A 12,406-nucleotide genomic window follows, 5' to 3' on the forward strand; every position below is an offset into this window, starting at 1 on the left:
TGGATAACCCTTCAAATTATTTAAGGGGTTGTAAAGGTTAGTTTTTTTTCACCTTAATGCATCCTAAAAAAAAAAACTGGCAATGAAGGCCCCCCAGCCCCCCGGTTTTACTTACCTAAGCCCCGAAACTCCGTGGGCTCGTTTCCGCAAAGGTTTCCCCCAGCTTGAGTTGGCTCGTCATTGGATATTAATAGCAGCCAAGCCATTGGCTCGCGCTGCTGTCAATCATATCCAATGATGCGGTGCACCGAAGGCGGGGCCAAGTGAAACAGTGAGTGGCTATAGCCGCCGGGTGTATCACGGGAGGGTGCCCGCAAGAGCATTCCACCATGCTCGCTTGCTCGCATGAAGGTGGAAAGTTCTTGCAGGGGGGAGCCGAGACAACCGCCGAGGGACCCCAGGAGACCAGGTTCGGGGACACTCTTTGCAAAACGAGCTGCACAATGGAGGTAAGTATAACATGTTTGTTATTTAAAAAAAATAAAAATTCTCTTTAGTGATCCTTTAAAGTGGAGGTTCACCCGTAAATGACAATTTTTAAGATTAGATTCATGCTCATTTTGTCAAGGGAAATCGGGTAGTTTTTTTTTAAATCGAAGCCGTACTTATCGTTTTAGGGATACATCTTCTCCGCCGCTTCCGGGTATGGGCTGCGGGACTGGGCGTTCCTTCTTGATTGACAGGCTTCCGACGGTCGCATCTACTGCGTCACAATTTTCCGAAAGTAGCCGAACGTCGGTGCGCAGGCGCCGTATAGAGCCGCACCGACGTTCGGCTTCTTTCGGCTACTCGTGACGCGATAGATGCGACCGTCGGAAGCCTTTCGGAAGACTGTCAATCAAATAGGAACGCCCAGTCCCGAAGACCATCCCCGGAAGCGGTGGAGAAGATCGCTCTCTAAAACGGTAAGTACGGCTTCGTTTTAAAAAAAACTAGCCGATTCCCCTAGAAAAAATGAGCATGAATCTAATGTTAAAAAAAAATTTTCGGGTGAACTCCCGCTTTAAGTTCAGATGTTTCAAAGAAAGGAAACTGATAAATGCTACAGCATACAAAAAGACATTTTAGATAATCATGTGCTTCCAAGCCTTGTGACAACATTATGGGGAAGGTCCTTTTCTTTTCCAGCAAGACTATGCACCAAAGATAGGTCCATAACGATAAGGTTGTTGTTTTTGATGTAAAGGAACTTGAATGGCCTGCAAAGAGCTCTGACCTGAACTCTTTTTAATTCCCTTGGGATGAAATGTACCACTGTTTGCAAACTAGGCATTCTTACTAACATTAGTATCTGACTTCACAAATGCTCTTTCAGCTTCATAGGCACATTCCAACAGACACCAGACATTTTTGAAGAACCTTTCCAGAAGAATGGATGCTGTTATAGCCCGGGGGATAGTATTGGAATGGGATATTAAAAAACTCATATAAAGTGGGGAAAATAATTATTAGTTCCCCTGCAAACTTTGTAAGTTTGCCTACCGTATTTTCCGGTGTATAAGATGACTGGGCGTATAAGACGACCCCCTAATTTTCCAGGAAAAATTTTGGTTTTGGGATATACTCGCTGTATAAGACTACCCCCTTCTTACTAGTCTTTCTGGAAGCTGAGGGGTAGCCAGAACCGCTGACAGAAACAGGCTTTTTCAAATCTCACTGTGCCATTACATTACATTCCTCACTGTGCCATTACATTGCATGCCCCCACTGTGCCATCACTTGCCCCTCACTGTGCCATCACTTGCCCCTCACTGTGTCATCACTTGCCCCTCACTGTGCCTGAACTTGTTGCCCCCCAGTGCAATCACCGCAAACACTCACTTTTTTTGCCGGTGGTGACAGTCTCCGTACTGCAAGCGCTAGCGTCAATGATTTGAAAGCCGCGCCTTCTCCTCAGATTGTTCTGTGATAGGAGGAACACAAATCTTCCCAGCAGCGCCTCTGTTCTGTGTTCCGCCTATCACGGACGTCTTCTCATCTCGTCTGAGGATGAGAAGGCATCTGTGATAGGAGGAACACAGAACAGAGGCGCTGCTGGGAAGATTTGTGTTCCTCCTATCACAGAACACTCTGAGGAGAAGGAGCGTCTTTTAAATCATTGACGCTCGCGCTCGCAGCACGGAGACTGTCACCGCCGGCAAAAAAAGTGAGCATGGAGACCGTACCCGGCGTATAAGACGACCCCCGACTTTGGATGCATGTTTTTGCATCCAGAAAGTCGTCTTATACGCCGGAAAATACGGTACTTACAAAGACCTGAAGGTTCTATAATTTGTATTATAGGTGCATTTTAAAGGATGGAGACAGAATATCAACCAAAAATCCTGAAAAAAACACACACAATACAAATGTTATAAATTGAGTTGCAGTTCAGTGAGTAAAATAAGTATTTGATCTTATCCTTATCCTACCAGCAATAATTTTGGCTCCAACAGACTTAGCTACATGTGGTACACAGCTTAGTCCTGTCAATTTAAGAAGGTGCTCCTAATAACAACTCTTTATCTGTAAAAAGACACCTGTATCTCAGTATCTCTGTATCATGCGTAAGACCTAAGAACTGTCAAAGAACATCAGGGACGAGATTGTAGACCTGCACAAGGCTGGAATGGGCTACACGACCATCAGAAAGAAGCTTAGTGATAAGGAGACAACTGTTGGCGCGTTTATTCACAAAAGGATGAAATACAAAATAACCATCAATCGCCCTCGGTATGAAGCTCCATGCAACATTTTGTCTCATGGGGTAAGGATGATCATGAGAAAAATGAGGGATCGACCCAGAACTACACGGGAGGAGCTCAAGGCAACTGGGACCACAGTCACCAGACCATTGGTCACACAATACGCCACCATGGATTTAAATCCTGCAGCGAACACAAGGTCCCCCTCCTCAGAAAAGGCAAGCCTTTAGTGCGCAGCCTCTCTCTACCACCCTTTCTGACGCTCTGTGCTGCTTTTGGTTCCTGGGTCCTCTTTTCCCGGAACTCTGCTATGCGCGTCGGGACCCTTTAGGGTAAGGCCGCGCTATATTACGATACCTCTCAACTCAACTGAACTTATGAAGGCACATATACAGGCCCAACTGATGTTTGCTAATGAACATCTAAATGATTTAGAGAAGGATTGGCAGACAGTGCTGTGGTCAGATGAGACCAAAATTGAGCTCTTTGACATTAACTTGACTCGCTGTGTTTAAAGGAAGAAAAATGATGACTATGACATTAAGAACACCATCCCTACAGTCATGCATAGAGGTGGAAACATTATGCTTCATGGCTTTTTCTCTGCTTAAAGGTACAGACCAACTTTGCCGTATTGATCGGCCAGTGGACGGGGCCATATATTATAAAATCTTGGATGAAAATCTTCTTCCTTCAGCCAGAACACTGAAGATGGGTCGTGGATGAGTCTTCCAACATGACAATGACCCAAAATATAATGCCGTGGCAAAAAAGGAGTGGCCCTGGAAGAAAGCACATTAAGGTCATGGGGTGGCCTAGCCAGTCCCCAGACCTTAACCCTATAGAAAATGTATGGAGGGAGCTTAAACTTTGAGTTGCCAAGGGACAACTAAGAAACCTAATAGAGGAACTGCAGTCTGCTCACATAATTTGTAATAAAAACATCTTTGCTATTCTAAAGCTTCCCTCTAACCACTTTGCATATTTTTTTTTTTATATATACTGTGATTCTGTACTTTGCAAAGATTTAGAAAAGATCTGTAAAGAAGAGTGGACCAAAATCCATCCTCAGATGTGTGCAAACCTGGTAACCAACTACAAGAAACGTCTCACCTTTGTTCTTGCCAACAAGGGTTTCTCCACCAAGTACCAAGTCATGTTTTGCTTGGGGATCAAACACTTATTTTACTCACCGAACTGCATCTCAATTTATAATATCTGTATCATGTGTGTTTTCTGAATTTTTGGTTGATATTCTGTTTCTGTCATTTAAATTACACCTATGATAAAAATGATAGACCCTTAATTTTGTTGTAAGTGGGTAAACTTACAAAATCTGCAGGAAATCAAATGATTATTTTCCCCACTATAGGTATCTTGGTCTGGAGTCCATAGACTTTTGCCCATTCAGCGTATCAAAATCATACCATATGTAAAAACGAACTTTTTGGGTTTGAGATAATTAACGTAGATATGATGTTCATATCTTTTTTTTTTATCTTAATTCTCTTTATTGTTTTCTGAAAATTGTCAAGACAAGTGTTCTTACAAACAGTATAAAATAAGCATTCCAAATATTTAAGCACAATCAATAAAACGTGTACACACAATGTATAAGCTTGCCCCAACCAATCCCTCCCTTACCCCCCCCCCCCCAGCCCCACCCGCCCCATACTTAATTGTGCCTCTATTTGGGTTACACCAAGTAGGATCAACTGTGTTCGCCTGGGCACCTGTTGATGCGTTACATGAAGGGAGAAGAAATTAAAATAGAAACAGAGAGAGGAAGAGATCAGCTTATCCAAGCCTAGCATTAGGAGTTCAAGCTCTCAGGAGCCATCGAAGGAAGAAGAGACATAATAGAAGAAAAAAAAAAGTAGGCGAGAGAGCCAAAAAAAAAAAAAAAAACGGGAATAGCGAGGGGGTTAGGGGTAGAAGCACTAATGCCCTTATTATTATAGGCTACTGGTTATAAGGAGAAATTCACAATTCCTGGGATGGTGGGGGTCCAGGTCCCGGGGAAGAATAACCTCTATAGAGGGTATCCCATATCCCCCAGTCAGGGCCCCCAGATTCTTTCAAATCTTTTATAGTTACCTTGCTTAATAAAGGCCACCCTCTCACACCAGATCGTTGCATTGATGGTTTCAACCCAGTTTTTTTACAGATGGGGGGGGGGGGCGGCGTGCGCTTGCCATCTCTGAGCTATTAACTTACGTGCTTGGAATAGGCATCTCAACACACCTTCCAGGGCTCCTGGTGGAACTCTATAGTAATCCATGTACCCTAAAAGGCAGGTTTTGGCCTCTGGCTCTAATGAGGTCTTAAAGATGTTGTTGACCCTGTCTATTACCTCTATCCAGTATCTATAGAGCTTAGGACACCTCCAAACCATATGGATAAGGTCCCCTGCTGCCCTACACCTAGGGCATTCATCGCTCTGATTCCAGCCTAGTTTGAAAATTTTTTTAGGGGTATAGTAAACGCGGTGCAGTAGGAATAGGTGGGACAGTCTCTGTGCCAGGGCAATTGAAACCAGAGCCCCTCTTTGTAGGATTTTACTCCATTGCTCCGAAGTCACTATCCCTAGATCACTTTCCCATCTATCTCGGCTCTTGGAAATACCAATTTGATTTATGGCTCTAGCCCCCAGTTTATCATACATCTCTGAAATTAAACCTTTCAAACTATCGGTTTGAATTGTTTTGAGAAGAGCAGGGATCTGAATCCGATGTTCATATCTTTAGTTCAATAAATAGAAGTGATTTCGCTGATGATGAAATATGTTGTCTTAAAAATGACCAGGGCAAAAAGTTGTCAGACTCAATATCAAATAGCTTATATTTTTAACTGGTTACTATAAAATTATACTGAAGACCTATCTGTACACCAAGACATACCAACATTAGGACATGGTGTGTAAAACAGGTAAATAAAAGAATTTAAAGTATAAAGCTTACCTGTGCATAGAAATCTGTTGTAGGAGATGATCTGGATCTTTCGTGGATATATTGAGATCTTTCATTTTGGTCAATACCAGCATCGAGAATATTGTCAGCAGAATGACATCGGCCTGAATTTTTTCTTTCTAATGGCTTTTTCTGTTCTTTCCATGATGCTTGATATTCTGCAAAAGTTTCTAACCTGTAAAGCTGTTGTGCAGTATCAATCCCTTTAGAACTAACCCCGTGATGGTGATCTTTAGGGTTCCTATCCATATCAATTATTTTTTCAGCTCCCAAAGAAGCAGCACGAGACCTCTTCTCAAGCCAAGATTCTCTTGGTACATTCTCATAATCCTTAGCATAGCATGTTTCATGATTTTCTTCTGTGACAATAGGGGGAGTTGGTTTTGGAGTAGGTCTGGACTTTGTAGACTTGCTAGTCTCTTCAAAAAATTTCCATCTGTCTGCAAAAGAGCCAACAGCTTCTCGGGATGTACCAGAATCACTTTTCTTACTATCCTCATAAATTCCAACTTCATTCATCTTTTCAGGCTCTGAATAAGACTTAAGCTTTTGCTGTGCTGTAAACCTTTTTCTGCCACCAATACGAGTTACATTTTGAGAACTGCTCACTGGTGCATTTTGCTTAAGTTGAACTTGCTCACCAGGGTAGGGCGTGGCCTCAGTATAAAAAGCATGTTTTGAAATGCTATATCCCTGGTTACTTTGCTCTGGAAAAGGCGAAGAATCCAAAATCACAGGCTCTAGATCTCGGCGTTTGAAGGAAGTGGCTCTAAGAACTCTTGCCTGGGCCTCCTTTAAATGGTTCTTGTATGTGTTTGAAAAGGTGCCATCCGAGGAAGGTGTCACACTTTCTGGAGAATCTGGACTCCAGTCTTCTATACTGTCCCCCTCATTAGCTTCTGTTAAAGTTGCTGTACTTTTGCTTTTTTGAAGGCGAGCTCTTCTTTGTTGTATTTCATTTCTCAAAGTGGTTGCAAAACGATCACTTCGTCGGGATTGTTTAGCTGGGTCGTTGACGGTGTATTTTTCATTGGTATCTGGAGAGCTAACCGATCGATTTCTTCCTTCCTGAGTTAAAGAATGCAGCATTGGTGTATTCTGAGGTGTGATCTTGCTGTCGTCTTGGTCATTCCAGCAATATTCTTCAGGATGTGACCTAAATTTACTTGGTGACACTTGCTTGGTGGTAAGGTCTTGTTGTGATGTATTATGATTGCTATAGTGTCCTTCATGATAGTCATTATTTTTTCTAGTCTTCATCCTTTCATTACTAGTTGAGTAAAAATCTTTTTTCTCTATCACTTTTGAACTATAGATATCACAGTTTTCTAATGAAAGATGATTGTTTTGCTGAGGTAGAGAGTAACCAGTCTTTAGGTCCCCAACATCTTGCTGTGTGGACCATGTATCAGAAGAGACTTCGGATTTGCCATACTCCTCTTTATACTGATGATGCGAGATGGTTACCTGAGGCGGCTGTTTTAAACTTGCACTAGTAATTCGGCTTGGTGCATTACTATCCCCTCTTACCCTTTCCCCAGTGCTGCACTCAGAAGAACTGGGAGCTCTAGTGTGATGCGCACTGTAAACATGTGGTTGGCCTGAAGCCACCTCATAACTTCCAGAAGAAAAGGCCACTTGCTGTGGTTGCGATTGTGACACTCTTGTATTTTGAAAGAAGGTGCTTTCATCGCTGTATTGACGCTGGTGATGGTAATTATAAGAGGGCTGAGCAAACCTAACATCATTTGTAGACTGAGAAGACTGTAACCGACTGGAATGTGGTACACTATTTTGGTATTTTTCTTTATAAGATGCTATTTGATCCAAATGGATTTCAGACTGATAAGAAGAATTACTTATTCTTCTATCAGGGGCTCTTAAAAGTCTTTGTTGATAATCTGGAATCTCTGAATTCCAGTCAGGTCTTGGATTAGACCTATTTGCAACATTAAAGTGCTGTGTGCTTGTTAACTCGGAATGCATAGGTGCAGGTTTCTCATGGTTTTTTGTAACAGCATAACTGTCACTGCGAAGTGGAGGAGGTGGGGGAGGGGGTGAGGAAGCGTTTTTTCTTTTATCAGGAACATGCCATACAGGCCCAAAGTTTGAGCGTCCAGAATGTCTTGACTCAGCAATGTCATCTGTTCGTTGTGGTTTGGTACTTTCATAGGATATGGATGGAGATTGGTATCCTTGCCTATCATCTGCTTTTCTAGGATCCTGTAAAACTTGTCCGGCTTTGCTGTGTGTTGGTTTGCCATTGTCCCATTCATTAATTTGATACAAGATATTTTCACTGGAAGCAGAATTGTTCTTGGATAAACTGTGGTCAGGAGTGATGAAACTTGTAGAAAAAGAACCATATGCCGAATCCCTCTTATTCTGGTTACCTAAGTAGTCTATGCTGTTATTCGATTTGGAAGAAGACAATCTTCCAGACTGGTAGGTTTGGTCAATACTGTCCATACTTCCCACTGAGCTGAAATGCCCAGAACTTCTCTGCAAGTTGGCTTGGTCCCAAGAGCTTGACAAGTCATGCGATGAAGAACTGTAAAACATGAACACATTCGATTTTAGAAGTATAGAAAAATTATATCAATATTAATACAAACAAAACATACAGTATATATATTCGTATAATTTGATGTATGGTAACATTTAAAGAAAACACAAAATTACATGAGTCGATACAATTTTTCACGTCACTATAAAAAAAAAATACAGAATTTACTGTCCACTATAAGCCAATGAACGTTAATTTCTAGATTTATCAGAGTTATAGTAAAATTGTGTTGCTTACAATGTGTTATAAAATAAGTCCAGAGCTCTATCCAGATAGTCAGACCACATAAAAGAGTTAGGCACTACTTGAATAAACATATTTAAATCCCTTGAGAACCACTTTTTCATTATTAGACAATTTTCAGTAGTATGATACATTGAATGACAATTACTCTGTCATGCAACACTGTCCAATTTTAGATTTAATATTATATATATATTTTTCAACAGACTTTCTTTTTGTTTTGCTATTCAAAAAAAATACCAAAAAACATGGGGAAATAAATAAATAAATCAGTTTCTGTTACTTTGTTACTTTATTGGTGGATTACTTTGATGCAGTTGGCCAGCGTAAATAATTGAATTATTATTGAAATTGAATTTCTAATGTTAACATGTGGTCACACCCCTTTAGCACCTGATAGATTATAAACATGTACAAGCTATTGGGATCTGAGCACAGGTATACCTTATTTCTGAAGTATAAAAGAGCACCAAGTTGAGATCCCAAGGTGACACAGGGGGATTTTCATGAGCAATACCCTTAGTTATATGGATTGCAAAACCCATCCCTTAATTGTACAGAGGGCCATAAGCTGGTCAACAAAAGATTGAAGAAAAGTAAAAATATGAACAACAAAGTACCCCCTGGGACAGCTAGAGGATCCCTGGCACTGGCTACATATCCGTTTAGTTTGTATCTGGAGGCCAGGATGTCCACATCTGGTTTCTTCCATGTTTGATAAAGTCTGGAAGATCTCAAGGTGCAAAAGACGCTCCTCTGGTTTTAGGCATTGGCAGTTTAGAAAGTCTGCCTGCCAATTGTCCACACCAAAAATGTGGGTGTCAGTGAGAGCTGGAATGTGAGTTCCAATCAAAGAGAGACTCAAATGTATTTCTTTTGGCACAAACCAATTCTGGTGCCCCATGATGGTTTATTTAGGCCACGAATACGGCATTGTGCAACTGCACCCTGACTGGGTGACCTTACAGAAGGGACTTTCAGGGTTGTGAAGTTTATCAGATGACTCTCAGTTCCAGATTGCGAATGGGGAGTCTCGACAACTCTAAAGGACCAGGTCTCCTGGACAGATTCCTCAACCAACAAGGCTGGCATCCGTTGTTCCTACCTTTTAGGGCATAGGAAGGAATTACTTTTTGACTCCCCATGTTGAAGTTCTGCCATGCCAGGGAGAAATGTGTCTGGCTGGACAAATGCATAGGACAGTCCAGAGTGTGGGATATGGCTTGAAGTGACTGGGGGTAAAACTTGACAAAAGAAACTGCCTCAAAGGACGCTACCATTATGCCTAGAACCCTCATGCAGAAGTGAACTTAAAGGTTCCATTTGGATCTGAGGGTCCACATGTAGGACCCTAAAGAGGCAATCTTTTCTAGAGAAAGGAAAATTTTGGCTTGAGTTGTGTCAAGACAATATGAGGACTGGAAGGCAGATTTTGGAAAGCTGATTAACCAGTTGAAGGTTTGAAGGAATGGAATCATACTTTGCATGTTGGCAGACAAGTTCATGGCCTTCAGGTCTGCTGAAGGTCATCTAAGCACCATGCAACATGAATGCCCTGGGTCCCCAGAAGTGCAAGAAGAAGAGCAAGAATTTCTGTCAACACTCGTGGTGCAGAGGAGAGCCTGAATTGTAGTGATACAACTGGAAGTGTTGGTCTCCTGCAGAAAAATACAGAAAGTGTTGCTGTAATGTGAAGATAGTGTTCTGATGCCCAAAATTTCCCTTGTTTGAGAGAAGCAATGACAGATTTTGGTGATTTTATACAGAATTTTGCTACTCAAATAAATGTGTTTAGAAATTGTCCAATATAGGGGAATGCCTTCATAGGATTTTAGGACTGTGAAAAGTTTTGAATAAAAACCTGTTGAAGGAACCGATACAACAAATTCTTGTGACAGAAGGTGGCACAAGGTGGCCAGTAAAATCTATTTGCTTTTGAACCAACACTGGCATATTGGAGGATAGGAAGCAATGAGGGGCAGAGATATAAATTCTCTTTTTGTACCCCTTTCAAATGACAGAATGGACACAGAGGTTAGGAATGTCACAAATCCAGATCCAAGAGCCAATAGATGTCCCCCACTCTGAGAAGTAGGGGTGCCTCTTTGTCAGGAGGGTATCTGGGCAGGCTTGGTTGGATTCAGTATCCAAGGCTTGTCACAAAGAAAAGTGCTAAGCCTTGGTTTTGAGGTTGGTGCCTGGGGGGAGTGCAAAGTCGCTTAGTAGTGGGAAGTGGGAGACTTGGGCTTTTTCTTGTGGGATGGGACCAGTGATTTCATTGAAATGTATCAAGGGATTCCTTATAGAGGTGTTTACTGTTAGGCCCGTACACACGATCGAACAGGTCTGCTGAAACTGGTCCGCGGGCTGCGCACATCGCCACGTCATCGTTGCGGCCTTGTCACCGCGTATCGTGTACGCGCGGATTTCTGTCTGATGGTGTGTACAACCATCAGACAGAAATCTCCGGTCGGACATGTCCGCTGAAAACGGTCCGGCGGACCGTTTTCAGCGGACAGTCCGTCCGTCTGTACGAGGCCTCAAAAGGCATGCTTATAAAGCACCTCAGAGACTTGGTGAAAAACATTCTCTAGAACGTGCACACAAAACAATAAGGCTGAGGGCTTTAAACGGCAGGTTCATGGTCTCAGTTAATTTTGTCTTGTTTGGCAAATACTGTATATATCATTTAGAAAAGATGAAGATTTCTCCTAAACCAAAAAGAATCAACACAAGGGACATTAACTTGGGTTTTGTACTGATTTAGCTAAACTTAGGCTTTAAGAAAAATGCTAAAACAAATCTATTAGGTTTAAAATAACTATTTAGACTGTCATAAAGAAGTGCCATAAGTACAGAAATTATTATTTGTGGTACCTTCGTCCCATCAATATGTAAATAGAAAAAGGAAGAGGCTATAATTGGACTTTGATGACACCATATATTAACTGGTATTAAAGAGTCATGTTTAGAATAATTACAAACATTTTTACAACAAATAATCACATATTCACAGAATAAGAATAGATCATGACAAACAGAGAAAATGTTATGTACATCCTATCTTTACAAATAGAATATAGATACTATCCATACATTATTTAGGTGCTCTACATGTTTCACGGGTTTATATTAGCCGCTTCTTCAGGAGCTTTCTGTAATCGGATGGCATATAAGAAGTTTGTACAAACTTTTTAGATGTCATCCGATTACAGAAATCTCCTGAAGAAGTGGCTAAAAAAGCGGCCAATATAAACCCGCGAAACATGTGGAGCACCTAAATAATGTATGGATGGTATCTATATTCTATTTGTAAATATAGGATGTACAAAACATTTTCTCCATTTGTCATGATCTATTCTTATTCTGTGAATATGTGATTATTTATTTTTTGTAATAAATTTTGTAATTATTCTAAACTTGACTGTTTAATACCAGTTAATATATGGTGCCATCAAAGTCCAAATATAGCCTCTCCCGTTTTCTATTAACTATTTAGACTGATAAATTGAGAGGATGTTACCTGGAGTGGTATTGGGAATTCCATGAAGGATTAAAATTGGAATTTGATAGTTGTGCAGTCAAAGTTTCCATGGGGCTTTCAATAAATTTCGCTGAATGCCAGGAATGGGGTCTATAAGCAATATCATTCTTCCTGAAAAAGAAATTCAATGAGAAATTAAAGCAGATCTATTTAGTGACTTAATAAAATATTGACATGTCACAAAACATGGCAGAAGTATGTGTAAAAACGTGTCCCTTGAACGCCAGGCAAGTGGCTTGGTCTAGTTACAGTCTGCTGTATGTAGTAATACGCATTTACTCAGCACTCTGCCCCTAGATAAATAATCGCTTCAATGTAGTGTTGTAAGAGGTAACCAAAGTTCTGTTGGGGATTTTTATACTGTGCAATAATTCTGACACTGGCAGGTCACAAACTTGAA

General features: G+C 41.2%; 1 protein-coding gene across 3 annotated transcripts in view; it reads right to left on the reverse strand.

The window, feature by feature from the left end:
• Positions 1-12,406, reverse strand: part of SHROOM2 (shroom family member 2) — a 311,760-nt gene that overhangs the window by 136,446 nt on the left and 162,908 nt on the right. For all 3 annotated transcript variants that reach the window (XM_040338142.1, XM_040338141.1, XM_040338139.1), the window contains exons 4-5: positions 11,986-12,117; positions 5,645-8,204 (exon numbers count right to left, since the gene is read on the reverse strand). In XM_040338142.1, the coding sequence (XP_040194076.1) occupies positions 5,645-8,204; positions 11,986-12,117 (2,692 nt within the window). The remainder of the gene's footprint in view (positions 1-5,644; positions 8,205-11,985; positions 12,118-12,406) is intronic.

The sequence above is a fragment of the Rana temporaria genome, chromosome 2 (assembly GCF_905171775.1).
Source record: "Rana temporaria chromosome 2, aRanTem1.1, whole genome shotgun sequence".
Lineage (NCBI taxonomy): Eukaryota > Metazoa > Chordata > Amphibia > Anura > Ranidae > Rana > Rana temporaria.